The 27,341-nt window shown below is 38.1% G+C and overlaps 1 protein-coding gene across 1 annotated transcript in view; it reads left to right on the forward strand.

The window, feature by feature from the left end:
* Nucleotides 1–26,174, forward strand: part of LOC122800019 (15-hydroxyprostaglandin dehydrogenase [NAD(+)]-like) — a 344,456-nt gene extending 318,282 nt beyond the window's left edge. The window contains exon 8 of the mRNA XM_044069482.1: nt 17,879–26,174. Within this exon, the coding sequence (XP_043925417.1) occupies nt 17,879–18,002 (124 nt within the window). The 3' untranslated portion in view covers nt 18,003–26,174. The remainder of the gene's footprint in view (nt 1–17,878) is intronic.
* The last annotated feature ends 1,167 nt before the right edge of the window (nt 26,175–27,341 follow it).

Here is a 27,341-nt window from a genome sequence, read left to right on the forward strand (position 1 = left end):
TGATACGGTGTTACTTATATAACTAATAAAGAAGACAACTGCTGGTATTGAACCCTGGGACAGTCCACACATAACTCTATCTTTTTATAGTAGAGTTGTTGACTATTCCCTGTGCCCAGTCATTCATCCAGCATTTTATGCAGGTTGCTTCCTAGGACATGCTGCAAGACTTTATAATTCCTGTTTTTATTATGACTGCTACAGTGTCAGGTACCTTATTAAAATCTAGGTAGGGCTCACACAAAGCCCCTCCTTTAGTCTGTTATGCTGAACACCCAGTCAAACATAACTTTTAGCTATTTCTGACATGGCCTTTCTGTTGTACTGCTAAGTGATAGTATTCAACTGATCTTTCCTTTAGGAATGTTGTTATCTTTTTGGCTCCTGAATTAGCATAACTGAACTGTAGTTTCTTGTCTTGCTTTTAATTTTGTGAAGTGGAATTAATTACATCTTCCTACAATCCTCGACTGCCATGTCACTGACCCACAGTTAGTTAAATACATTTGTTGTTGGAATCACTGGATCTGGACTTATTCTTCAGTGGCCTCAGTTAGTTCTCTATTTTTGGGTTTAACAGTTCTTCTTTTTCAACAGAAAGGAGCATAAGGTTGAGTAAGTAGAGTCTTCTTCTTCTTTCTTCTTTTCCTGGTCAGAGGTCACACAGCGGATCACCTGTCTGCTCATGATTAGCAGTGGAGTTTTTACGGTGTCTAGTTGCCAGCCTGGCTCCCAACCTTCCACGGAAGGCACACACATGCACGCACTCACGCCTAGGGCCAATTTAGAGTATCCAATCCACTTACAGCATGTCTTTGGGATGTAGGAGGAAACTGGAGCACCTGGAGGAAACCCACTTGACCACAGGGAGGACATGCTGACTCTGCACAGAAGGCACCCCAGCTGAGGATTGAACCAGAGAACCTCTTACTGTGAGGTGGCAATGCTAACTGCTGAACCACCGTGGCTGCCCAAGGTTGAGTAAGTAGAATAAAAATATTACATTAGAATAAAAATATTATAGGTATGGCAAGAAGAAAAGGGAGAGAAGAGTGTAAAAGGAAGAGGAGGAAAGAAACAGGCTAATAATGAGGCAAATAAATGTTACTCTGAAAGATGATACACTGTTCAAACACAGATATAGAAAGGTATGCAGTTTTATAGCTGTTTTGACCATTTAATTAGCCTGGTATGGAACATGTACAGGACCAGGTATTGCATGAATATTGTTTCAGTTGGCTTTAAGTTCTTAATTAATTTTATTTGTAAATTTAAGTTGACATGAGATGGAGTTCCACTGTTTAGTACTATAATTTGAGTATAGTGAGTTACCGGCAGTTTTTGTTTAATTTAGTAGTAATTAAAAGGGGTTTGTTGCTTGAGTATAGCTCTCTAATAGATGAGCAATATTGTAATATGTTTTGGAGTGCTTGACATTTTGAGGCTTGCAGATCATATTGGGGCCATGACAAGTTGTGGTTAAGTAAAGTACTGGGTAGCTCAGGCCAGTTTAGCTCCTTTAGGGTTGCACAGTGATGACTTTTGTATTCGTATTAGTGGTGAATTGGTCATTTTTTACAGCTTGATTCTAGTTTCTTTTTGTTGGTAATGTTCAGGTATGTAAAATTAAGGGATGCACACAGGATGGGTGGGAGTAGCTAGGGTTTTCCTATTCATTTGCTGGCATAGTCTGTAAGATACTGTTTTTCCCTGTAAAGGGAGCCTAGTTTCATGTGTGGTTTGAATCTCTTGAAGTAGTTGCTGATTGAATTTAAGATTATCATCAGTTAAGACCTATGTGAGTTTAGTGTGATATAGATTCAATTTCTGTATTGTTAGATGAAAGTATATGGAATGTGTGTTTATGTCCAGAATATCCTTTAGGCGTGAAGAACATTCATTTTTTTTAAATTTAGGAGTAGGTGTGAATCACCTAGCCAGTATTCTACAGATAAGGAAGAGTCCCAAGTGATTTCTCTTAGGTTCTGTAAAGCTGACTCTGAGCAAATAAGTGTAGAGTTGTCAGAGCATTGTACTATGATAGCATGTTTAGCGGTGGTGTTGGTATGGAGGTTGTTTATGAAAATATTAATTAGGGGCAGGCCTGATACTGACTCTTGAAGGACTCCAGCTGTGACTAGGTAGGGAGGTAGGTGGAAAATTCTTCTTGCTATTTCACACATTGATGTCTGCTGGACAGACAGTTGTGGACCTAGGAAAATGATGACTGACTGAGGCCATGGGAAGAGAGCTCTATGAGAAGTTCATGGTGTGAGATGGTGTAGAAAGCTTTGGAGAGGTCAAGGAAGAGAGACAAGACTAGGTTGCATTTAATTGTATCCTGATGAATGGTGTTGGTAAAACTAGGGAGAGTGGTTGCTGCTCTACAATTAGGTCAGAAAGCATGTTGAATTTAGTGAAGAGATTGTTGTCAGTGAGGTGTTTGAGGAACTGTGCGCAAATACACTTTTCCAGAATTTTTGATAAAAGTGACAGAATAGCACTGGGTCTGTACTTAGCGAGATCAGTTGAACTACCACCCATATGTAATAGTATTATGAAGTATTTTTTCCCCCAATAATGGGTACTAAGTTTTCTTTCATGGGATGGTTAATTAGGATGGAAACAAGGTAAGTTAGAGCCTCTGCAATAAGTTTTAAATACTCCGGTTATGGGTCTTTGTTTCATTAAAAGTGAACAATGCTGTCAGCATAAGTTACTGGGCCTTGGCTGGACAGCTCAAAGCTGAGAGCTTTACAGAAGGTGAGGACATAAGTTGACTTAAAACTGAATGTTAGAGTACTTTGTGAGGGATGTTATGGGTTGGAGAGTTACAGAGCACAGTGGGATGGACAATGCAAAAATATACTGCGCTAGAAATGCTGAGTGCAACATAAATATTAGGCCATCTTTAATGAGGAATCTGTGCAACAGAAGGCATGTTCTGTTGTGCAGGGCCCTATGAACTGCAGTGTTTAAGTGCTGTGGTTCATAGACATAATTTTACTTGCGGCATGTATGGAAGGCATCCTACGTTTTTCATCGACTGGCAGTAAGCACTACACTGTAGGCAGTGATGATGTCAACTTGGCAAGTACAGATGCAAAGGAAGCATCTACAAACATCTGCAAAGGAAATACCTGCAACCAGTGAAGGAATGAAGGGAACAGAAGACTGGTCCTTGAGCTGCTTGGGGAGGGCAGAGACCCTAGTCCAGACTCCATGATTCCTTTCTCTGTGAATCGGGAGTAGAGACAACACATTGCAGCCAATTGCTCATTTTTACACCACTAGTTATGTAAAACTGATGGCAGCTTTTATGAATTGTTTGTTCACTCTGCTGCCAGGCTTATGTTATGCAGATTGGACTAACAGGCCCATGTTGATTTACTATGTTGCTCTGATATTCATGCATCCCAATAAATCAAATAAATGGACTCACCTAACAGACATATGTCATATTAAAGAAATAAATAAGAAAAAGTCACTGAAAAAATAAAAATAAGAAGTATTTATTACTAGCAAGCTCTTTGTTTCTTTTCTATTTTTTTATTTATTGTCTTTTTATCACCAAGAAAGCCCAACTGAACGAGCCAATGGCCTATTTTCAGAAGAGGCCTGGGAAGAAAAGTTCCACAACAGATTCAGAAACATTTAAACAGTAGTTGAGTAACTATATATAAGAAAAATAGAAGAAAAAGGAAAAATCTTTTTATTCCAAGAAAAAGGATCCCATGGAGATGGACAAAATATTTTTGTAAATGATTTTGAGAAATATAGTTCAAAAAAATATTTTTTTTTACACAAGATGCAAAAATTTAAAGACCAATGCACAAAAATGCAAAAAAAAACAAACTAAAGTTAAGAATTGAGGAGGTTTTTGGGATTATTTTGGAACAGTAGGGTTGATAGTAGTGATAGCTCCAATTGCATCATTAATTTCATGCATGGAAACAAAACAATTGAATTTCAAATTCAGTATTGAGGAATTTGGGGAAGACTGGAGAAGTATAAAAAATTTTCAAATTAAATGTGAAAATGGGAATCTAAATTTATTGTAAATTATGGAACTCTATCGGGAATAGGCAGAATAGTATGGGATATAAATTATTTATAATTTTTTTTTGTATTCTGTGTTTATATTATATGTATATTATTTTTTAAGAATTTATATATATGATTTGATTATTTATTAATTTGTCATTGATTATGTGGTGTGTGTGTATACTGGATTGTGTTGTGCTTTACATATTTGTTCCATGTAAAGGGCCGAGGGTACCAGAATCCAGAAAGAAAGAAAAAGTTTATCTTCTTGTTTTGCTGCATGTTTTCTTGTTTTTTTTGTTTGTGGAGACTTCATTTATATTTGCTCCAGAAGTGTGTTTTTTCTTAACTATATATAAGGACAGAAAGCCCCACAACATATTAAATATTTTATAATGAGTTGGGGGGGAAAGGCTCAACAAAAAGACAAACTTAAAAACATTTTATAGTAGCTGATAAGTAATTATATACAAGGGGAGAAAATCCCCACAAAAGATAAAAACACAGACTAAAATACATTTACGGAAATATTATATAATTAATATAATTTTTATTAATTAATATATTAATAGAATAAGACACACTGTATACGTGGATAACATATGTCAAGTAAACTAATGCATAGTTATTCAGAATATTGACTATATTTCTAATAATGTACAGAGTTGAAAAATAAGTGTATTCTACTGTTAAAACATACTGAGGAATAGAATGAGATGAGGAGGAGTAATGACCAGGGCTAAAATGGACAAAGGAATAGAATGAGATGAGGAGGAGTAATGACCAGGGCTAAAATGGACAAAGGAATAGAATGAGATGAGGAGGAGTAATGAGCAGGGCTAAAATGGACAAAGGAATAGAATGAGATGAGGAAGAATAATGAGCAGGGCTAAAATGGACAAAGGAATAGAATGAGAGGAGGAGGAGTAATGAGCAGGGCTAAAATGGACAAAGGAATAGAATGAGAGGAGGAGGAGTAATGAGCAGTGCTAAAATGGACAAAGGAATAGAATGAGAGGAGGAGGAGTAATGAGCAGGGCTAAAATGGACAAAGGAATAGAATGAGAGGAGGAGGAGTAATGAGCAGGGCTAAAATGGACAAAGGAATAGAATGAGAGGAGGAGGAGTAATGAGCAGGGCTAAAATGGACAAAGGAATAGAATGAGATGAGGTGGAGTAATGAGCAGGGCTAAAATGGACAAAGGAATAGAATGAGATGAGGTGGAGTAATGAGCAGGCTAAAATGGACAAAGGAATAGAATGAGATGAGGAGGAGTAATGAGCAGGGCTAAAATGGACAAAGGAATAGAATGAGAGGAGGAGGAGTAATGAGCAGGGCTAAAATGGACAAAGGAATAGAATGAGAGGAGGAGGAGTAATGAGCAGGGCTAAAATGGACAAAGGAATAGAATGAGAGGAGGAGGAGTAATGAGCAGGGCTAAAATGGACAAAGGAATAGAATGAGAGGAGGAGGAGTAATGAGCAGGGCTAAAATGGACAAAGGAATAGAATGAGAGGAGGGGGCTAAAATGGACAAAGGAATAGAATGAGATGAGGAGGAGTAACTAAAATGGACAAAGGAATAGAATGAGATGAGGAGGAGTAATGAGCGGGGCTAAAATGGACAAAGGAATAGAATGAGATGAGGAGGAGTAATGAGCAAGGCTAAAATGGACAAAGGAATAGAATGAGAGGAGGAGGAGGAGTAATGAGCAGGGCTAAAATAGACAAAGGAATAGAATGAGATGAGGAGGAGTAATGAGCAGGGCTAAAATGGACAAAGGAATAGAATGAGTAATGAGCAGGGCAGAGGAGTAATGAGCAGGGTTAAAATGGACAAGAATGAGATGAGGAGGAGTAATGAGCAGGGCTAAAATGGACAAAGGAATAGAATGAGATGAGGTGGAGTAATGAGCAGGGCTAAAATGGACAAAGGAATAGAATGAGAGGAGGAGGAGTAATGAGCAGGGCTAAAATGGACAAAGGAATAGAATGAGATGAGGTGGAGTAATGAGCAGGGCTAAAATGGACAAAGGAATAGAATGAGAGGAGGAGGAGTAATGAGCAGGGCTAAAATAGACAAAGGAATAGAATGAGAGGAGGAGGAAAATGGACAAAGGAATAGAATGAGAGGAGGAGGCTAAAATGGACAAAGGAATAGAATGAGATTAGGAGGAGTAATGAGCAGGGCTAAAATGGACAAAGGAATAGAATGAGAGGAGGAGGAGTAATGAGCAGGGCTAAAATGGACAAAGGAATAGAAGAAGATGAGGAGGAGTAATTAGCAGGGCTAAAATGGACAAAGGAATAGAATGAGATGAGGAGGAGTAATGAGCAGGGCTAAAATGGACAAAGGAATAGAATGAGATGAGGAGGAGTAATGAGCAGGGCTAAAATGGACAAAGGAATAGAATGAGAGGAGGAGGAGTAATGAGCAGGGATAAAATGGACAAAGGAATAGAATGAGATGGAGAGGAGTAATGAGCAGGGCTAAAATGGACAAAGGAATAGAATGAGAGGAGGAGGAGTAATGAGCAGGGCTAAAATGGACAAAGGAATAGAATGAGAGGAGGAGGAGTAATGAGCAGGGCTAAAATGGACAAAGGAATAGAATGAGAGGAGGAGGAATGAGATGAGGAGGAGTAATGAGCAAGGCTAAAATGGACAAAGGAATAGAATGAGATGAGGAGGAGTAATGACCAGGGCTAAAATGGACAAAGGAATAGAATGAGATGAGGAGGAGTAATGAGCAGGGCTAAAATGGACAAAGGAATAGAATGAGATGAGGATGAGTAATGAGCAGGGCTAAAATGGACAAAGGAATAGAATGAGATGAGGAGGAGTAATGAGCAGGGCTAAAATGGACAAAGGAATAGAATGAGATGAGGAGGAGTAATGAGCAGGGCTAAAATGGACAAAGGAATAGAATGAGATGAGGAGGAGTAATGAGCAGGGCTAAAATGGACAAAGGAATAGAATGAGATCAGGAGTAATGAGCAGGAGGGAAAATTAAGGACATGGAGACAGAGTTAGTGTTAGAAAGATGAGAATGTTATGGAAGGACATGATTAAGGAAAATAATTGTAGCAATTGCTGGCTGAAGAGGTAGAGGAGCATACATTAGCAGTACAATGTTATTAAAGTGAGAGCTTCTTTTGATGTTGGGCTACTGATACCTGTTATAATATAAAGGCATTAGTGAATTTACAATGAGAAAGACATAATTATTGTTAGTAGGTGGTCACGCATCTGTTTTGAGGGTTGTGCACGTACAGTTCCAGGTGTCAGATAGATATTGTTTAAATTGCTCTTGAAAATGGAAAGGATGCTGGCATGTTTTAGGGATAGAAATCCAGGAGTGGGCTATGTAGCCAGAATAGAGATAAACTCCTGCCGACAGGTAGTGAGGAGCATTTTGTTTCCAGACCAAAGTGGCTTAGCAGGGGTGTATGTGTGCAATAAGTCTAGTAGGGCTTTGCTTTGTTCTGGTTTTGTATATTAATTTATGGATGAGGAGTAGTTGGGTGTAAGTGAGTTGATTGGGTAATTCCAGCCAATCAAGCTATTTTAGGGCTAAACAGTGAAGTTTGATGAGTTAGCTGCAAATTTTGCTATTTTATTGTAGCACTGGTTTAGTTTATTTTGGCCAGAAGCTTGGAGGTTAAAGCAGTACTGGGGAACCATATAATAAAGAGAGGAGTAGGAGCGTAGAAGCCAGGATTGTTTATAGATAAATCAGTTAATTAATTTGTTGTGCTATAGAGTGCCCCTTGAGTTTTTTTACAACCTGATGCACATGTAAGTCAAATTTCAGGTCATCATCAATTGCCTAGTAGCTTGGTATGGATCTACTTCAGTTTATTAAAGTTTCAAAACTTTGAAACCCATATGGCCGAGACTATATGATCAAAGTTTTGAAACTTTGAACACTTCGAATTGAGATAGTCGTAAAGAGCAGAACACGATTAACTGTTTTCCTCATTGTAGTGTGATCTCAGAGTTTGGTATAGTTAATTAGCAGGGGGTGTGGGGGGTGCAGAGGAGCTTGCCCCCCTGCAAAAATGTAAAAATAACTGTTTTTATTTAGTTCTATTTTTTTTTTTTATTTTACTTTAGAAGTAATTATGTTAGTAGCAGAACAGATTAATATGACATCATCAGCATATTGTATGAGGGATGCTTAACATTTGGCAGAGTGTAGGTTGTTAGCAAATACGTTGAAAAGCAGTGGCTCCAGTATGGAACCTTGGACAGCATCTGTTTTGATAGATAGGAAGGATGAAGAAGAATTAATCCATTTAAGAGAATGGAGTCTATTGGAAAGTAGCTGCAAAACCAGTTGGTGAAAGTGTTTGATAGGTTAAGTGAAGAGAGCTGGTTTAGAAGAAGGCTATGGGAAACTGTGTCTAAGGCCTTGGACAGGTGCAGAAACATGGGAGAAACCAGTTTGACTTTGTCTCTGGTTAGGTTAATAGTGTTGGTGATGTTTAAGAGAACTGTGGAGATGTTATGCCCTGGTCTGAAACCATGTTGGGTGGAGATAAGGAGGTTGTTAGTTTGTAAACGAGTCATTAATTGATTACAAATGCATTTTTAAATGATTTTTGAAACTGGAGAGAACAGCAATGGGTCTAAAGTCAGATATATCACTGGAGTTACCTCACTCGTGAAGTGGGATGATATGAGATTGTTTTTCCAAAAGGCTAGGACATGCAATTCCTGAACAGACCTTTTTATGAGAATAGATAATGGAAAAGAAATTGAGCTGACTGCTACTTTTAATAAATCACTAGAATTCCATCTGGAGCAAGTGTACTTGGTTTAATTGGTTTGAGGTATTTCTTGATTGTTATGAAAGGAGAAAGAGTGAATATTAAAGGATTGGGAGATAAAACTGAGTGGGATGTGGTCAGATTATTAGAGGCAAATGTAATAATGATACCAAGGTGTCGAGACGAGCAAAGGCTGTGACTATAAAAAATCATCCACTAAGAGCCAGTATCTTCCTTAAGACCTCACTTTATTCGAGCAACAGCAACAGTGGTTAGCGCTTTCACCCTGCTAGGGCTTCTTCTGACCATATACAAACAAGCACAGCTATACTTCATTATACATAGAAAAAGGCACCAAAAAACACTCTACTAATTAAAGTGACAACTGACTGTAAAACAGAGTAGATATCACAAATAACACATAGGTATATCAATACAAATATATCAATTAATTAAAAACATCATCATAAATATCTAAAAGCAATATAAAAACTTTACCTATTGTTCATAACATGAGTAACCCCCCCCCCCCCCATAGAACCCAGAAAATGTGGAAGCATGTCAAATAAAAATAGTTCCTATGCATGAACCCAATGCCTAGGAATACTATAGAAGGCAGTAAGAATGACACACTATCTCAGCCCTCTGGATTTAAGGAGGGCTTCAATGGCATCTTGTCATTCAAACCAGGGATGGTATCTGAAAAAATTACATGGCTCTTACTTGCTGCTTGCTTCTTGCTGTTTGCTGTGGGATGGATTTGAAGTGTTCTTAAGACACTCAGTCTTGCTGGCTGGATTCTGCTAAAATTCAAAGTCTGTCACTGGACAAACGCGTTGCAAAAAAAATAAACCATTAACTCTTCATATCATATAGTAGTGATGATTACCTTTTAGGACAAAATGAGTCTACCATACCTCTAACATAACTGATTTATACAGCTCTTTATATACAGTTTCTAAGCCTTTGTTTAACAACTTGTAAGACCAGCTTTTCTGAGAGTGTGAATATCTGATGTCCATGTAGAAAAACATATTTTTTTTAAACACACACATATTTATCTGTATTGTATGTCTGTATATAGGAACATATGTTCTTGTGCCAATGCTGATAAGCATATCCTGTTTTATCCTGAAAAAAAAAACATTTGAAAAAAAATTATTGTCAGAGATCATTTTTTTTGACAGTGTGAACATCCTCCTTTATTTTTGATTCTTGTATAAAAACATCTGTTCTTTGTGCTATATCTTGTTTTCCATGCAGAAAACATATTTTATTTTCCAAGCCATGGTCATTTTAGTATGACTGCTGATCACACATTACTAAACCTGTTGTCTGCATTTTAAGCTTTTTTTCTTTCAGCATATTTACAACATAATTTCCCTTTTTTTTAAACATACTCAAATTTTTTTATATAAACACATTAAAAGAAAAAAATATAGTCTCTTTTTGATACAAGTCAAATGCAATTTTACATAGTTAATACAATAATATTAAGTATTTTATCATTTAGCTGTGTGTCTCCCTTTAAATTTATTTTTTAACATGATCAATTTATTCTTTTGCAATCACAATTAACTCTTTGCAAACTGTTGAATTAACTATAAGAGACAATAACTATGTGCTACTGCAAGCATTAACATTGTTTTGCAAAAACATATTGTATAGACCATTCTTGCTATTAGAAACATTTATGCATTTTGCATATCTGTTGTTTATTTTCTATTAAATTTATTTAAAGTCTGGTTATATTTGCATTCACAGTCTGTTGCATACAGAGGAAACACATTGTTCTGTATTCTATTGTGCCAATGCTAGATATATCTGTTTTCCATGCAGAAAAACATATTTTCTGTGCCATATCTTGTTTTTCCATGCAGAAAACATATTTTAGATTTTGCATTTTGCTCAGCATTTAAAAAGCTTTTTCTTTCAGCATATTTAAGTATCAGCCCGCAACCTAATAATCCACTTCACTTCTTGCGTTTCCATCCTATTTCTTATATCCCCTCCTCTGAAGCTACTGGGGATAACTTCCATAACTCTAAAACTAAATACATGGGAATTATCAGTGCAACTAATATATCTAGATAGAGTGTTGACAGTGGAACTGATCCTAATTTGATAAAGATGTTCCCTAATTCTGTCCCTTAGCCTTCTGTCCATTTTTCCAACATAGAACACCCTGCATGCTAAACAGGATGCAAGGTATACCACATATTCTGACATACAACTAGCAGTGACTCTAAACTCAAACTTCATACCATTATTAGGGTGTATGAATATAGTGCTAATATCAATATATCTGCAAAAATTACATCAATTGCATGGTAATGTACCTATCTGCTCATGGCTACCTCTCCTATGTTTAGGATGACACAATGACATCTTCAAATTAGGTTTCCTCTTATATACAGACTGCAGAGTTTCCCCTATAAACTCTCTGATATCAGGATCGCCTGTCAACACCACCCAATGAGCTCTAATTGCATCCTTAATATTCCCTACATCCTGAGTATAGAACAATGTAACTCTAATCTCAACACTTCGATTAGGTGTAGCTACCATCTCCTGCCGAACACTATTAGCCTCATCTCTTACTAAATCTGAAAAATATGGGCTAGCTCTACCCATTCTTAATGCCGAAAGGCCAGACATGCCCTTCACTATATCTTCCTCTTTATAAGCTCTTTCCCTAAATCTATTACATAAATCATTAAGTGCACTATCGAAACCTTCATCTGACGGATTATACCCTGAGGTTCTCATAACTTGACCCTTCACTATATTCCTGAACATATACCCAGGGTGCATACTATGTCTATGTAGAAGGGCAATCCAATAGCATGCTTTCCTGTATACACCTGTATTTAGGAACCCATTTGTTAATCTCTCTACATAGATATCAAGAAAAGATATCCATCTGTCAGAGAATTCATGACTGAATTTCAAGTATGGGGATAGCCCATTAACACAATCCATAAATACAATAATTTCCTCTTTCGCACCTTTCCAAATGAGGAAGATATCGTCCACAAAGTGCCTGTAGAAAAGAATATTTAAAGGGAACTCATCCAATTTAAACAAATATTCTGCTTCCCATGCAGCCATAAAGAGGTTGGCGTAGCTATTGGCACAGGATGTGCCCATAGCTATGCCATTCCTCTGCAGATAACTCTGTGAACCAAAACAAAAAACATTATTCTCTAACACCACCTCCAGAAATAGAACCAAAATGTCCATCCTGGAATCACTGAATTCAGTGTGATGTTTCAAGTGGTCATGAACTCTCTCAACATCTAAATCATTTGGAATCACAGTAAATAAGGAATGGACATCTAACGTTACCATTATAAAAGGGCATTGAGTTGGTATTGTCCTCATACACTCATGCAAGTCCAAAAGGAATTGTTTAGTGTCTTTTAGTATATAAGGATTAGTGTCCACAACTGGACGCAAGAACCTCTCTACATAAATAGAAAAAGGTTCCATTGACCACTCCCTATCTGCAACAATAGGCCTCATGGGGGTACACGCCAATCCTTATGGATCTTGGGAAGACCCTGTATTACAGGTAGGAGGGGGTCACTAACGAATAAATACTCATATAATTCTTCGGTGATGACGTGACTCTTAAGTAGATCATCCAACATATCATGTATCCTATATACATGATTACTAATTGTGTCCTGTTCAATTGCACAATAAAACTATTCATTCCCCAGCATCCTCTCCATGGCCTGATCATAGAATTCAGATTCCATCACTACCAGACAACCTCCCTTGTTAGCGGGTCTGATGGTGATGGAATGATCATTCCTTAACCCAGTTAAAGCTTTCCTTTGACTAAAAGTCAAATTCCCTCTGATCCTCCTTATTTTATCCTTGATGGCCATTTCATGTAGATCATTCTCTACTAATTTATTAAAAGCAGCTACCAGTGGTGGAATACCTGGGACATAGACACTGGGTTTCTTGAACCACTCAGATCTAGACACATCACACCTGCTGGTGAACTCTAATTTAAGACACAAATTTCTTATAAACAATCTAAAGTCCACTATAGTATTGGTAATGGCACTAGTACTGGTTGGAACAAATGTCAATCCTTTGGACAGCACTGTTAACTCATCTATAGAGAGTCTACAAGAAGATATAGGTTCTTAGGTTCATAGACAGGTACTGGGCTATCTGCCTGAAGGCATATATTAGCCCAGCCACATTGTGCGGTATTCACCGCCCCTTTGGTTAGTTCCCTAGGCCCTTGATCTAGCAGCTAGTACCCTTGGCCCCTATCTAGTAGAGCTGTTGGTATGATCCCTGGTGTGAACTTTCTGTTACCCATCCACTCATCAAGGTTCCTCTTGAAGAGTGATAGTGAGGAGTTCTGTCTTATGTAGATCGGGACTTTGTTCCATAGCAAGGGAAGTCTTTGCGAAGGGAATCTATCCCTCCAGCATGTTCTATTTATTGTTGTGCTGAGGTTTAAATCCCTAGAGCGTGTAGCTCGAGTAGATTTTGTTTTGCTAAGATGTAGCATGTTCAACAGTTCTGGGATGGACATGGCTCTGTATGTTAGACAGAGATCGCCTCTGAGAAGGCTGTATGGAACAGAGAAAAGCCATAGTTTTTTCAATCATGCTGCATAGGGCAACTGTTTGAGGCCAGTAATCCTCTTAGTGAGGTACCTCTGTGGTCTCTCCACAGCTTCTGGAGATGCCTAGCCAGGTTCATTCCAATTGGTGCATTGTACTCAATAATGGGTCTGATGAGGGAAGAGTAGAGGGGCACCACTACATCCTTAGATCTTGATGCGAACCCTTTCGTGATCAGATGGGTTACATAGAAGGATTTTCTAACCACCTTGGCAACATGGTTATCAAAGGAAAGCTGACTATCTACTTGGGTCCCTAGATCCCTTATTACTTCTTCAGATTTCAGGGGGTTACCTCCTATGTGGTAGTTCGCGGGTACTCTGTTTTTTCCAAAGGGGATTACTACGCATTGTTTAGCATTTAGCTTGAGACCATGGCTTTGACACCATGCATCAGTCTCATTAAGGCCCTTCTGGAGGATATCCATGTCAGCCGGAGACTCTATTATAGCACCCAGTTTGCAGTCATCCACAAACTTGGTCAGCCACAGCCCTTCAGTGCTTGCCTGGCCTTCTGAGAAGTATATAACAAACACGAGGTGCCCCAGGACAGAGCCCTGAGGCACACCGCTCGTTAATGGTCTGGATTCGACATAGATCCCGCTACTCTTACTTTGTGGGATATGTCTGAGAGCCAGTTTACGATCCATCCTGTGATGTAAGGGTTTATGCCCAGGTTGGTGAGTTTATCAATAATACCCGAATGGGGAATGATGTCAAATGCTTTAGCAAGGTCAAGGTAAGCAGTGTGTACCTCCTTTCCCTTATCTATAGCCTGAGTAACTGTCTCAAAGAAGTCCACCAGGTTCAGGAAGCATGATCTGCCCTTGATGAAGCCGAACTGTGTGGGATCAAGTATTTGGAGGTTCCCAATCTCTCCATTTATGAGTTCCATAATGATTCACTCCATTGCCTTACAGATCAGACTGGTCAGACTTATTGGTCAGTAGTTCCCAGGGTCGGTTGTGGGCCCACCCTTGTGCAGCGAAACCACTGTTGCTGTGTGCCATTCTATGGACACATATCCTGTCGAGAGGCTGAGACTGAACAGGGTATTCAGATGCGGGGTTAATTAATTTTGGAGCTCGCGTATGACACAGCCCGGGACACCATCTGGTCCCATGGAGGCAGTATTTTTAGCTTTAGATAGAGCCTTATTAACCAACATATCAGTAATAATTGGAGTTACACAATCCCCTAGAATAGTAATAGGCCCTGTAGGTGATGGGGGGGGGGGGATTTGCACTGAACCTATCAGCCAAGATGTTGGCAATGTCAGTGGGGTCAGTGTATTTTGTTCCATTTTGTACTAGCTCAGAACAGACCTGAGCATTGCCATTTAGGTTTTTGATGTAACCATAAAAGGCCTTATGGTTATCCTTGGCATCCTTGGCAAACTTCTTTTCAAAATTGGCTTTAGTTGACTTGATGAGGGCCCTCAATTTCTTACTAATGCTGATCAGGGATGATTTTTCTACTTGAGATTTGGCTTTTTTTTGTATAAGTCTCCTCCTTTTATTGTATAGTTTGCTTATGGCCGCGGTCCACCAGAATGGTTTCTTCTTGCTTGAGGAAGGTGTCTTGGTTTTATTTGGGATTGCACAGTCCATGCAATCCTGAAGATGTATATAAAGTGCCTTGGTGTAGGATTCTGCATCCTGGATATCATTATCCTTCTGCAAAGGAATAGTGAAGTTTTCCAGCTCTGATGCAAGTAGTTTGAAGTTTGCTTTGGAAAGGTTTTTTACGATGGTTTCTTTGACTGGGGGAGGTGGAGGGGTGAGGACATCCAGGGTTATCAGTTTGTGGTCTAATCTGACCAGAGAGGAAGTGATAACGGTTGTGGTACAATGGGCGCCCATATTTGTGATGACTAAATCCAATATGTTGTCCCCTCTAGTGGGAGAACATACCAGTTGTTCAAGGGCATTTAAATTTATAAATTTTATGAACCGCTGGGCATAGGAGTTAGAACTTTGGTAGTTCGCCCAGTCTATACCAGGGTAGTTGAAATCACCCAAAATTATGGTGTTGGTAGGACCTTTATATTTTTCAATGCCTCAAGGAATGCTGAGTGAGCATCTTGGGACATAGTGGGTGATCTATAACAGGCTACGACTTGAAATGTGGTTTTGCCTGCTGATAGTTGCGCATTGATGATCTCTGGGGCATCATGCTGCACCACTAACCTGGAGATGTGGGTATCCTTGATGAATATGGGTACACCTCCGCCCTTTGTACTGCGATCCAGTAACTGAGGCCGGAATTATATTATAGACTAATGAATTAAAGTCCTCTCCCACATTTTCTTGAGATTCTGATTGGTTTGGAAGTCTGCCGATAACTTCCTTTTCTGCCTGCCTCTGCTCATCGACCTCCTTCTCCCCCTCCTCTGGGCATAGCAGAGATGGGGAAAGGGTGCTGAGCAGTATCACTATCCATCCCACTGGGCTCAGCAATATGTGAATCTATGTTATTTGTTTTCCTCCTTACTACCGGTTCTAAGATCTGTCCACTAGAAATAGTATTCATACTCCTATCATTCCCTTTGCCTACAGCACTTGTTCGTGCCGTATTTACACCCTCCTCAACAACACCTGCTTCTTTCACATTCATCCTATTTACACCAGGGTCCTTACCAATAAGTGGCCCCTTAATAGTATTAACTGTTACAGTATGTACAACATTACTTTGAGAATTGTGCGGTTTTCCCACACTTACAAAATCAGAATCTCTAGGCAGTTAATCTGTTAACTTCATCATTATTATTATGATAATTAAAGTCTGTTCTGGGCCAAGTGAAGACATTGCCCAATGAAAAATCTTCAGTGTCCCTCCTCAGTTTGTTCTGCTTCTGAACAAGCAACCGCTTCTCATATAACAGAACATTGTCCAGTAACATTTCAACTGCTCCATCCACTACTGTTTTTGGAAAACATTCACATAGCAGCTTTTGTTGACTAATAATGTCACTACACAAACTGTCCTCTTCAGGTGTAAAAAATTAATTGAGCACAGTTATATACTTGAGGCCTACCTCTATGTTCAGTTGCTGCCATTTAAACAGCAACTCTGGAAATAATGTCCCAGTCATTGGCTGAGATAGTGTGTCATTCTTACTGCCTTGTATAGTATTCCGAGGCATGGGTTTATGCATAGGAACTATTTTTATTTGACATGCTTCCACATTTTCTGGGTTCTATGGGGTGGTTACTCATGTTGTGAACAATAGGTGACGTTTTTATATTGCTTTTAGATATTTATGATGTTGTTTTTAATGAATTGATATATTTGTATTGATATACCTATGTGTTATTTGTGATATCTACTCTGTTTTGCAGCCAGTTGTCACTTTAATTAGTAGAGTGTTTTTTGGCGCCTTTTTCTATTTATAATGAAGTACAGCTGTGCTTGTTTGTATATGGCCTGAAGAAGCCCTATCAGGGTGAAAGCACTTACCACTGTTCCTGTTGTTCGAATAAAGTGAGGTCTTAAGGAAGATATTGGCTCTTAGTGGATGATTTTTTATAGTCACAGCCTTTGTTCGTCTCGACACCTTGGTATCATTATTCCGTTTGTTATTGGATTGTGTTTGGTGTGCGGGGCATTTAGTCCTTGGGTAACAATAACTTTTTAGATTATTAGAGGTGATTAATATGCTTTGAATGTTGTGAAACAGTATAGCAGTGCTAGAGATAAAGTGATCACTGAAAGTGTTAGCTGTTTCTTCTGAGGAGCAGTGGGATTAGTATTTGGTTGTCCGTGTGATCCAGGCTGTAGTATTTTAGATATGCCGGCCAAGAACTGTCTAGAATTTTAGTAGCATCTGTTCTATAAATTGGAGTAATAACGTTTCTTGTCAAGTTTTATCTGCCATTTGGCTTTATTTCATATTTCTATTGTTGAAAATTGTTTTATGATTTTTTATTGAGCCATGCCTTCCAGAGTTTATCTCTATTCCTCATTAATTTCCTTCTGTTATATCTTTATATTTAGTTGTTATGAAATAGATGCATGTGATCTTATGACAGAATTTTACTGGTTGTTAAGTGTTTTTTAAAGAATTAATTGTAAAGTTAAAACATTAGCCCAATGAAGTATTGTATTTCATAAAATGAAAACACAAGCACTTAATCTCAACAAATCACTTAGATTCCAACTTTCTGCAGTGGCACATCTTTGTTATTTATTTTGTAAAAAACAGTCAGTGTTTGCTTTAATCGCAAAGAAACTTCTTGATAAATAATTTTGTAGTGGGGACTGCAAATGACAAAAAAAAAATAATTGACTGTTGATTACACAAAAAGTATGGCATTCAGCAGATTTGTTGTGTATTGCTTTAATTTTAGTACTTTTTCTGTATATTTCAAACTAAAGAAATATTTTCTCCATTTTTTTTGCATCATAGACCATCCTTGGTAGCTGAAGGCTTTCTGCAGTTAGTGACAGATACCACTAAGAATGGGGCAGTGATGCGTGTGACAATGAACAGAGGAATCGACTACCATCCATACAAGCAGGCCTCACTGTGAATGGACTGTCTTCCTTCAATATGCCATAATCTGTAACAATCTAAGTGTTTTGTGCAGCCTGTGGTGTACAGTGGCACATCTACTGGGTCTGACATTTAAAATAATTATTTCCATATTATAGTCACCTGTTGCCTTCTGAGACTTGAGACAACAACTCCAAAACATAATCTAGAAACTAGGCTTACATTTAAGAACAACTGCTGTTCAATACTGCTGGAATATGATTATATTAGAAATATAATGCAGCAGTTTATAATATGTGGCCAAACTAAGGAGAGGAAAATATGCTTCAGCTAGGACTTGAACACAGGCCATCTGAAATACTATTCTAGTTGCATTGCCTGTTATGCCACTGAGGTACCAAAGACTTAAACTAGATCTAACTAAACTTGTCATTCTTTAGTTGATCAGCCAGCCCTGCTATCCTTCCAAAATAATTACCAACTATAGTGATTCATACAAGAATTATTGTGCTGAAACACAATTGTATCACTATTTGTGTCAATTTTTTATTTCTAGCTTAGTCATTACATAACAAAGCAGGTGCACTGAGCTGTAAATGATCATTTCATCCACATCCTGTAGAACAATGCAAATTTCACACAAGAAATAGAAACGGTGACCAAAAATAAGAAAATTAATATGGTAAAATAAAGATACAGTGAGTACATGACGGAAAAGAAAAAAGTGTTGACTGAAAACAATTCATAGTATTTTTTTAGCTTAGATTTACAATTGTAGTACAAGGCAACAGTTGGCTGTTTGGCTGACGGAATCCAATTAACTGCTTCACATCACTGAATTTTTCACTGAAACGCTGGGTCACCACATGGGGGCTGGGTAATAGAACTGAATTGGATTAGATTATAATAGCTAAGGTGCGCAGGAATATGTACCCTGCATATGATTTGCTAGAGGACTGGGGAGGGAAAAAACTACAAACAGATGTAAGTAAGAATAATCGGATACTGACAGTCTAAGAAAGATGTCAGATTTAGCACTCAGAAGCCATCTGTTCAATCAGCAGAATAAATCAATGGATCTGATTACAGGGTCTAGGCACCTAACAGAAAACTGGAACATACATACTTTGCTACTGCTCAGTTGCCACTGTGTGATGTATTGTACTGAACAGCAGTTACATGCAGCATGGGTTCAAGTCTCTGATAACACAATTTGTAACTTCTCAATTTTTGAAATGTGTATTATATGAAAACAAACCACAGATAACTAAACAACCCCTTAGTTGTGCTCGTGAAGTAGTTATGATATCATTATGGACAGTGTATGTTTATTTCTTGATGTTGCCATTTGATCACTAAGAGGTGTACTCCTGACAACTTTGGTCTCTGCCTACCTGAAGCACTTAACTTCTTTCCTGAATATATATTTCACAAATATGCATGTCATACTTTTGTATAACTGTAATTATTAATTATTTTTATTACTATAGAGCTACATATATTGAAGGAAGAGTAGGAAGTCTGACAATAGCCCTGGTCCCGATTTGCTGCTGTTGGAACAACTGAATGCAATCCCCGGTAGCACGACACATTCATAATTATCCTGCTACCACCGAATCTGTCTTTTGATCAAAGGCTTCAGCATATGACCTGATCCTGTGGTGCAGAGGGATGAAGCCCTGATTGCACCCCAGATGACCCATGTTTAACTAGTGGCATGGATGCTGGTGGGATCGGGTGTGTTGGAGAATGGAGGTGGTGCCTAATACTGTCTCTCCCATCCTGAGGAGAGGAAGCCTGCTTAGATCACTGTATTGGCAAGTGCTGCAGCATTAAGAGTCTAGCAAGTCCTGTGCTGCAAATGATGTGCTGCTTGGACAGGAGGCTGCGTGTGTGTAGAAGCAGGCATGTACTTCTCTATAAGGCTGCCACAGGGTTGGGGATAGGACAGTCTGCAAGATCTGAAGACTAGCCCACTCCTTAATTACTCACCTCTTAAGTGCACCTGGAATTAAGGGACCGGACAACACTCACCTCAGATGAGGAACAAATGGGTTATTTGGGTAGGAGAAGGAGAGCCATTAGGCTGACCTTGCAGGTAATTTAAAGAAATCAACAAATGAAGCAGAATAGTCCATTTCATTACAGTGTTTTATAATATTTCTGCTAAAAGCTGTTCATCCTTATTGGTGAGAATGAAGGATTATGTGTCAATATTTTTTTTCTCTCAATCGTATATAGCTTAGTTGACATCTACGTTTATATCACAATACATTTTTTTGTGTCTGTTTTTCACTACCTCCAGCCAGATAACCTGAGTTACAACTGCCTTCACATATTGCCTTCTTTTGTGCAAATAGCTTTCTTCCACAAGATAATTCCAATCATAAGAACTGCATTTTGTCCTGGGAAGAAAATAGGACCAAATAATGTAAGATACACATTGTAATACATGTTGCATGCTACATGTGTGTATGTGTGTGTGTGTGTGTGTGTGTGTGTGTGTGTGTGTGTGTGTGTGTGTGTGTGTGTGTGTGTGTGTATACTTGAGCGTCTGTGTGCATGTGTGTGCATGTGTTGGTGGGAGGAGAAAGATGACTGTACATCTGAGAAATACTTTGGATAATTATTTCTTATAAAACATAATTTGTTTAAAAAATATAAGGCAATGTAGTAAAAGCTCAGAGAAATTTGTGTCTGAACACAATCAATGTTTTTTTAAGCCACTCTGAAATGCTTTGGTGTGCCATTTGTTCTGTGCAGGAACCTGTTAGATGTAGCAAATTTAAAAATGTGTTTACATTTTGTATTTTAAAATTGCATACTTATAAAAACATTGGCTTGTTAATGATACATACGTAGATAAACTGTTTTATAAAATCAATCTGTATGAAAAAAAGGTCTTACTTAGATGTTAGCCTACTTGAGGAAGAAGTAAAATAGAGCATCTTGAAAGAATCTTCTGACTAGCCCTTTGTCTGATCCAGGAATGTGCACAGTCCAAAACAGTGAATACTATCCTCTCCTAAGGATTTTACCTGGTGTACTTGTGAAGCAAATACAAGCCATCATTGACTCTACATTGGATAAAGAGGAGGACATTGCCAAAAGAACATCTGGATGTCTTCTCTGCCTACCTGTACTTTAGGGATTGTGTCAGAGTAATCTGGCTTTGAACAAATAAACTCATGTTTATATAAAGAAAGCATCTGTGCTATGATATGTATTAGTCTGCTTTATGCAATGTAGTTTTGCTGTTCAGAGAGAAGTGGATGAAGGTGAGAATGACCAATCTCAATTGATGAAGAACAGCAAGATCAAGAAGCTATTTTCTGGAGGCACTTTGGCTGTAATACTTTGCCTTTCATGCATGATAAGACTAGCCCATGGAAGGACAAGACAGGGCTACATGCCACAAGATCCAAAATGGCTGTAGCATGTGCAGGGCCTCTAATATAGAGGACAGGACAGTGCTACATACCACACAATCTGTAATGGCTGTAGCATGTCCAGGGCCTCTAATATGGAACTAATGACAGGGAGCATTTTCTCAAAAACAGCTGGTTACAAAATGAAAACATTTCTTATGAGGCAGTGTGGTTAAGAGTTTTGGGTTACTGATACATCTTTGAGGATTTTAGCTATTTGACTCAAATGTATAGAATATCTGTAAGTCCCTCCCACTTTTGGGAATCTTAATAGGCTATTCCAGTCCATGTAATAGGCTCAGCCTAAACATTACCCCATGTTCCTCTTAGCACTGAGGGACATCAGGAGGGGTAAACATAGGGGTGGATACATATAATCTACCATTTCTTTATGGGCAGTATTATAAGTTGCAGAACAAAACCTGCCATTTTCCAGCTTTAAAGCTTCTCAGTAGAATAAAGGCAATAAAGTGTAAATAAACTATATCCAGTAGACATCAGTTCAAGTCTCACAGCTCATATTTCCTCAACTGTGACACTTTGCAGAAATCACTTAACTGTAGCAATGTTTCTATGCTCATCCCTGAAAACATACAATATGTCTAGTGGGCCTCACTCTAACTAAAGGATAGTTTGAAAGAAGATTGGCAGAAGTTGAGAGAATATACTTTTTAAATATATCATTGAAAAGAAAATGAAAGAAACAGAATTAGGTTATTATGGGACATGACAGAGATCAAGGAGGTACATAGTTAGTGGCAGTGTTAAATGATTAATTTGTATCAGTGTTTACTAAAGAAAAGGCAGGTACGGCACCTTTCAGGAAGAGTAATGGGCTTCAATGGGAAAGCAATGGATTGAGAGGGAGGGAGGGAAAATGACTTGTTAGCTCTATGTAGCAATGGCAGAAGTACTCAAGGAATAGAAACGGTAGATGAGCTACCCTTGTGTAAAAAGGGAAGGAAGAAATTTCCTGTAGCTGTAGATCCAGTAGTCAACCAGTCATGAGATTAGAGGAATTTCAGAGAAGAATATTTTTTTCAGTATTTTAATTTCCACGTCAGCCATCGTGTATTTTACAATATTTATGAGTTTCATTCATTCAACAATTCTTATCCTCATACCTACTTTGTCCTATGAAGGATCACTGAAGAGAGAAAACCTGTCAATGCACAGCTGGGAATTGAACCAGAGAACAAAGAGCAATGTTAGCAGCTGCATTGCTATACTGCCTGTTAACATTTTCAGCCATACATAGTACAATTTAGTTAGTGGGTACTAAGGAACATGACGGGGGTATGTCTGTGACTGTGGTTTATCCGGACTTCAGTAAAGCCTTAATTTGTTCCCATATAGGGGACCTTTAGAAAAACTGTAAGAGAGTAGGATGTAATTATAATTAAGGAAATGTTCTGCATCTTGGATGAAAGGCAGAACTCTAAAATCTATGGTGACTGGGGTGACATTAGAAAGGGACGATACCACTAGTGGGCTGCTGTAGGTTCTGTTTAATGTCTAGTACATTGCAGTGTTCATGTTTCTGGCATATTTAGTAATATACTAAACAAAATGTATCCGTTTGAAGATGACACAAAGATAGAGACATCTGCATAGAACAGGGAACTAGTGTAAAGAATAGTTGTAATGGTTTGAACTGAGACATTAAAATGGATGTTGAGTTTCAATATATAAACAAATGCAAAGCATTTCATCAGTGTCTCAGTAACCTTATGCCCATATCATATGGATGCAGTGTAGTTATTAGATAAAAAGCAAGAAGAACACCTGGGTGGTTATCTTATCTAAAATTAATTTTCAAAGTGGAATCAGAATTCTGTGACAGCAGCAAACAGATATTTGGATGCTTCTTTCTTTTTCTATTTTTGATTAAAAAATAAAGTATTTGTATCACTGGATCAGCTACAAGTAATGTCACATTTTGAAGAAAGAGAAAGATGTTCACAGTTGGCATCTAGTAGGAGTAAACATTTCAGCATATATGAAGAACAGTTTGTAAACAGAGAAGTTTGCAACTCATGCAATGCACTTTGAGAATGGGTAGTCAGGGTGGAACCCACTGAGTCATTTGAAAAACCTGAGATAAATGGAACATGAAAAGGAAGGGTGCAGGAGGAAATGAAGGTAAATAAATAAACAGTATTTACATCTGCAAGCCTCCTTGCCTACGCTTGCATTTACCTCAGCATAACAAATTACAGTTGTAGGCAGCAGCCTTCCCTTTTACATAATTTACCTAAGCCAGTGAAGATCTTGTCTGTTGTGCCACTGGACTTTTCACTCACTTCCTCTCTGTTCTCAGGCATTTGGACACAGAGTGGTTGCAGACTGCTTTGACAGAGTACTGAAACCACTTTATTCCATAGTGCCAAACTTAATATAATTGTCACCTCTCTGTCTCTCCTTTTTATTCTAAATATGCCCTCAGTACAAGGAGTTAATTTCCCAGGAATTATGTTTGATTAATAAGGTATAAAGGCAATACAGGATTAAGTGATTAACTGGTCTCATTTTCTGACCGTGAAGCTGGACTAAGTATGCTGAATTTATATTCTCTCTCTATCTGTCATAGAGTTGTCCTCATCCTGCTATGTAGGGCCTTCAGAGCCGAATAGCTATTGACTGAACTAGGGCTAACGTCTAGCAACCCAAGGTTATGTGGGTCAAAATTCAGTCTGATTAGGGGACAAGCAAGTACTTGTATAAGGATGCACCGGACTGGTTTGTGGACAGTGTTGTCCCTATATGCAAAGGTTTTGTGGTTGATTTGAATAGTGCTTTTTAATGCTGACATTAATTGTTTAATGCTAAAGTCTTGCCTGGAAATGAAATGTATGTATGCATGTAAGTTGAATGACTTTGAATATATTACATCAGTACCTGTCTAATCCCCTGTCTTCATCATATCCCTTTCTGTATGATTCTTTCATGAAGACAGCTTTATTTCTGAGCATACACATTATGTAATAACTTAATTTACTGAAGTTTAGCCCCCTTTCCCTCTAGACTTAGTTCTACATCCAGTGTTGCCAAGCACTGCTTACTAAATCAACCTGAAAAGCATTTTTCTCTGTGTTTGGATTGCTGTTAACATTGTGTATTGATTTCTCTTTCAGCAGTGAGTCAAGTCCTACAAAGGAAAGACACAAATACAGAGTTCTGCTGCAACTCTATCACTTGTCTTCATTTATTATAATTTCTTCTTACATAGGAAATTTGTATCAGGTCATTAGTTTAGGATTTTAACCTTGCAGCTCATTCTCTGTTTCTTTTCTGTACTTAAGCCATAACTCTTGTGGCTGATACTAACAATATCTAGTAAAGTTATTGCCAGCAAATTGGAAAGAAAGTACTTTAAAACCAGAGAAGAAAATGGAGAAAGGGGGATTTTGAAGGACAGATACCCTGAATTATATTCAGTGAGGTGAAAATCAGGTTTATGATTAATGAAATGTAAGTTAACACTCAAGTGTGAATATTGCATGATGGAGCAGATTCCAGGTTTTTGGAAAGAAACAGCTTGAACAGTCAGATGCCCATGTATGTCTATGTGTATGTGTATTTATGTCTCTGGGCCTACATGTATGTGTGTGTGTGGCCCAAGGTTGTAGAAAGACTGCATATCTTGATGCTGAGAAATATATTTTTCTGCAATATTTTACATTTTTGGCTTTTTTCTTCACTGCAACATTTTCCCTTTGTTAACTTGACTACGTTGAAGTTTTGCCTACTGGTTTTTAGATACAGCACTCTTCAAACAGTTTATCGACAACAGGCATGTAGTAGACATTTACGTAACACAAAACTGTCATTTGGGAAACCTGTAAGAAATGTAAGCATCATTTGCATGATATAGTGGAGGATGGGCCATTTTGTGGGCAATACTTGTCAATTACTACAGTAAAGGGCAGCTTTTATATAAGCTAAAGATAAAAAAGGAGCAGAATATCATTTGGGTAGGTCCACATAAACATATTTTTTACATAAAAACAATGAAGTTTACACTGAATAGTAATATAAAGTTTATAAAGATACCATACATGCAAGTATTTTTTTTTGGAAATTTTGAAGGAGGTTAAGCTTCCATGAAGAATGCCAGTAATGAGTGATGAAACAATAGTTCTGGACAAGGTATTCTCCCACTCTGAGAAGGGAGGTATTAGTAAAGATAAAAATACAAAGAAGTACTTATGCTTGCTGTTGAGAGGGAGTTCAGTATATTTTGCTAATTTGCCAAAAGTTCAGATAACAACACATGTCTAATCTAAGATAAAATTAGAGAAAGAGATTTGCTTTGGTCTTCTCGAGGGTATGTGGTGTGTGTATGTGTAGTGTGTGCGTTGTGCGTGTGTGCGTGTGTGAGTGTGTGTGTGTGTGTGTATACGCACATGCAACTCTGTGTGTCTGTAGCCACTTCATAAATCTCACTAAGGTTAAAGCAGTGAATTTCTGTGACACATCATCAAGCTCATCTGTGTTTCTGCAGATGGGTAAACTGTGCCCCTTGTGGCACTTGCCAGTATTGCACAAACTCTGTATAACCTCACATGAAAAATTCACACAACTAAAGTATTTACTAATTTTACCTCAGTGTTGTTCCACTGCTACTCCATGATAAATAATGTTTTTTTTAAGGCGAGTAAATAAAATGTACTTAATATTTCTGCACAGTAAACATGTAACTTTTTGCTGCAAAATGTATGTCTTTTTCCTTGCAGCTTTTAATTATAATCAAAATAAAATAAAGAAAAATGGCTAAAGGTGTTTGAAATGTTTTTCAGTATAGTTTCTTTTACATAAACCTACATGACTCATAATACTTTCTACTGTCTGCCTATGGTCTTTTATTTGCCTCTCCTACATAATGGCTGTGAATTTACGAGCTTTTCTTCAGCATTCATAGTGGCCAATGTCAATCCTTCATGGGTTATGTTTTACTAAACCATGAAAAGCAACAGGACAGGAACAGCTTGTATTTATTTTGTATCATTGTCTGAATTTAAGCCATATGTTCAAGATAAAGTTATGCCAACAAAAGTGAACAAATTCTACATTAAGATTTAGATGAGAGACTGTTCCCAGCATCAAACAAGAGTTCCAACGATATAATTCCTGCAACATCAGTTGAATACTAGCTGTGCTGTCCTCTCCAAGAATATCTAAATAGTGGTTGCCACATGCACACATGCAAGCACACACACACACGCACACACACGCACACACACACACACACACACACACACACACACACACACACACACACACACACACACACACACACACACACACACACACACACCTCTGTTACAAAGAAAAAAAATACAAAGATATGTAGTTTGGCAGAGAGTAGAATTTGCTTTTACATGTTATAAAGATACAAGTCTTCTGGCTCTTATTTCCTAGGATAAGAAGCAAGTTGCTGAAGTACACTGCACATTGTTTTCATGCACTGCTCGGTACAGATTCACACATTAAGTTATGTAGTATGTCATGAGTACACTGCACATTGTTTTCATGCACTGCTCGGTACAGCTTCACACATTAACTTATGTAGTATGTCACGAGTACACTGCACATTGTTTTCATGCACTGCTCGGTACAGCTTCACACATTAAGTTATGTAGTATGTCATGAATACACTGCACATTGTTTTCATGCACTGCTCGGTACAGCTTCACACATTAAGTTATGTAGTATGTCATGAGTACACTGCACATTGTTTTCATGCACTGCTCGGTACAGCTTCACACATTAAGTTATGTAGTATGTCATGAGTACACTGCACATTGTTTTCATGCACTGCTCGGTACAGCTTCACACATTAAGTTATGTAGTATGTCATGAGTACACTGCACATTGTTTTCATGCACTGCTCAGAACAGCTTCACACATTAACTTATGTAGTATGTCACGAGTACACTGCACATTGT

Source organism: Protopterus annectens, chromosome 4.part0 (genome assembly GCF_019279795.1).
Source record: "Protopterus annectens isolate FY-2018-M chromosome 4.part0, PAN1.0, whole genome shotgun sequence".
NCBI classification, from domain to species: domain Eukaryota; kingdom Metazoa; phylum Chordata; order Ceratodontiformes; family Protopteridae; genus Protopterus; species Protopterus annectens.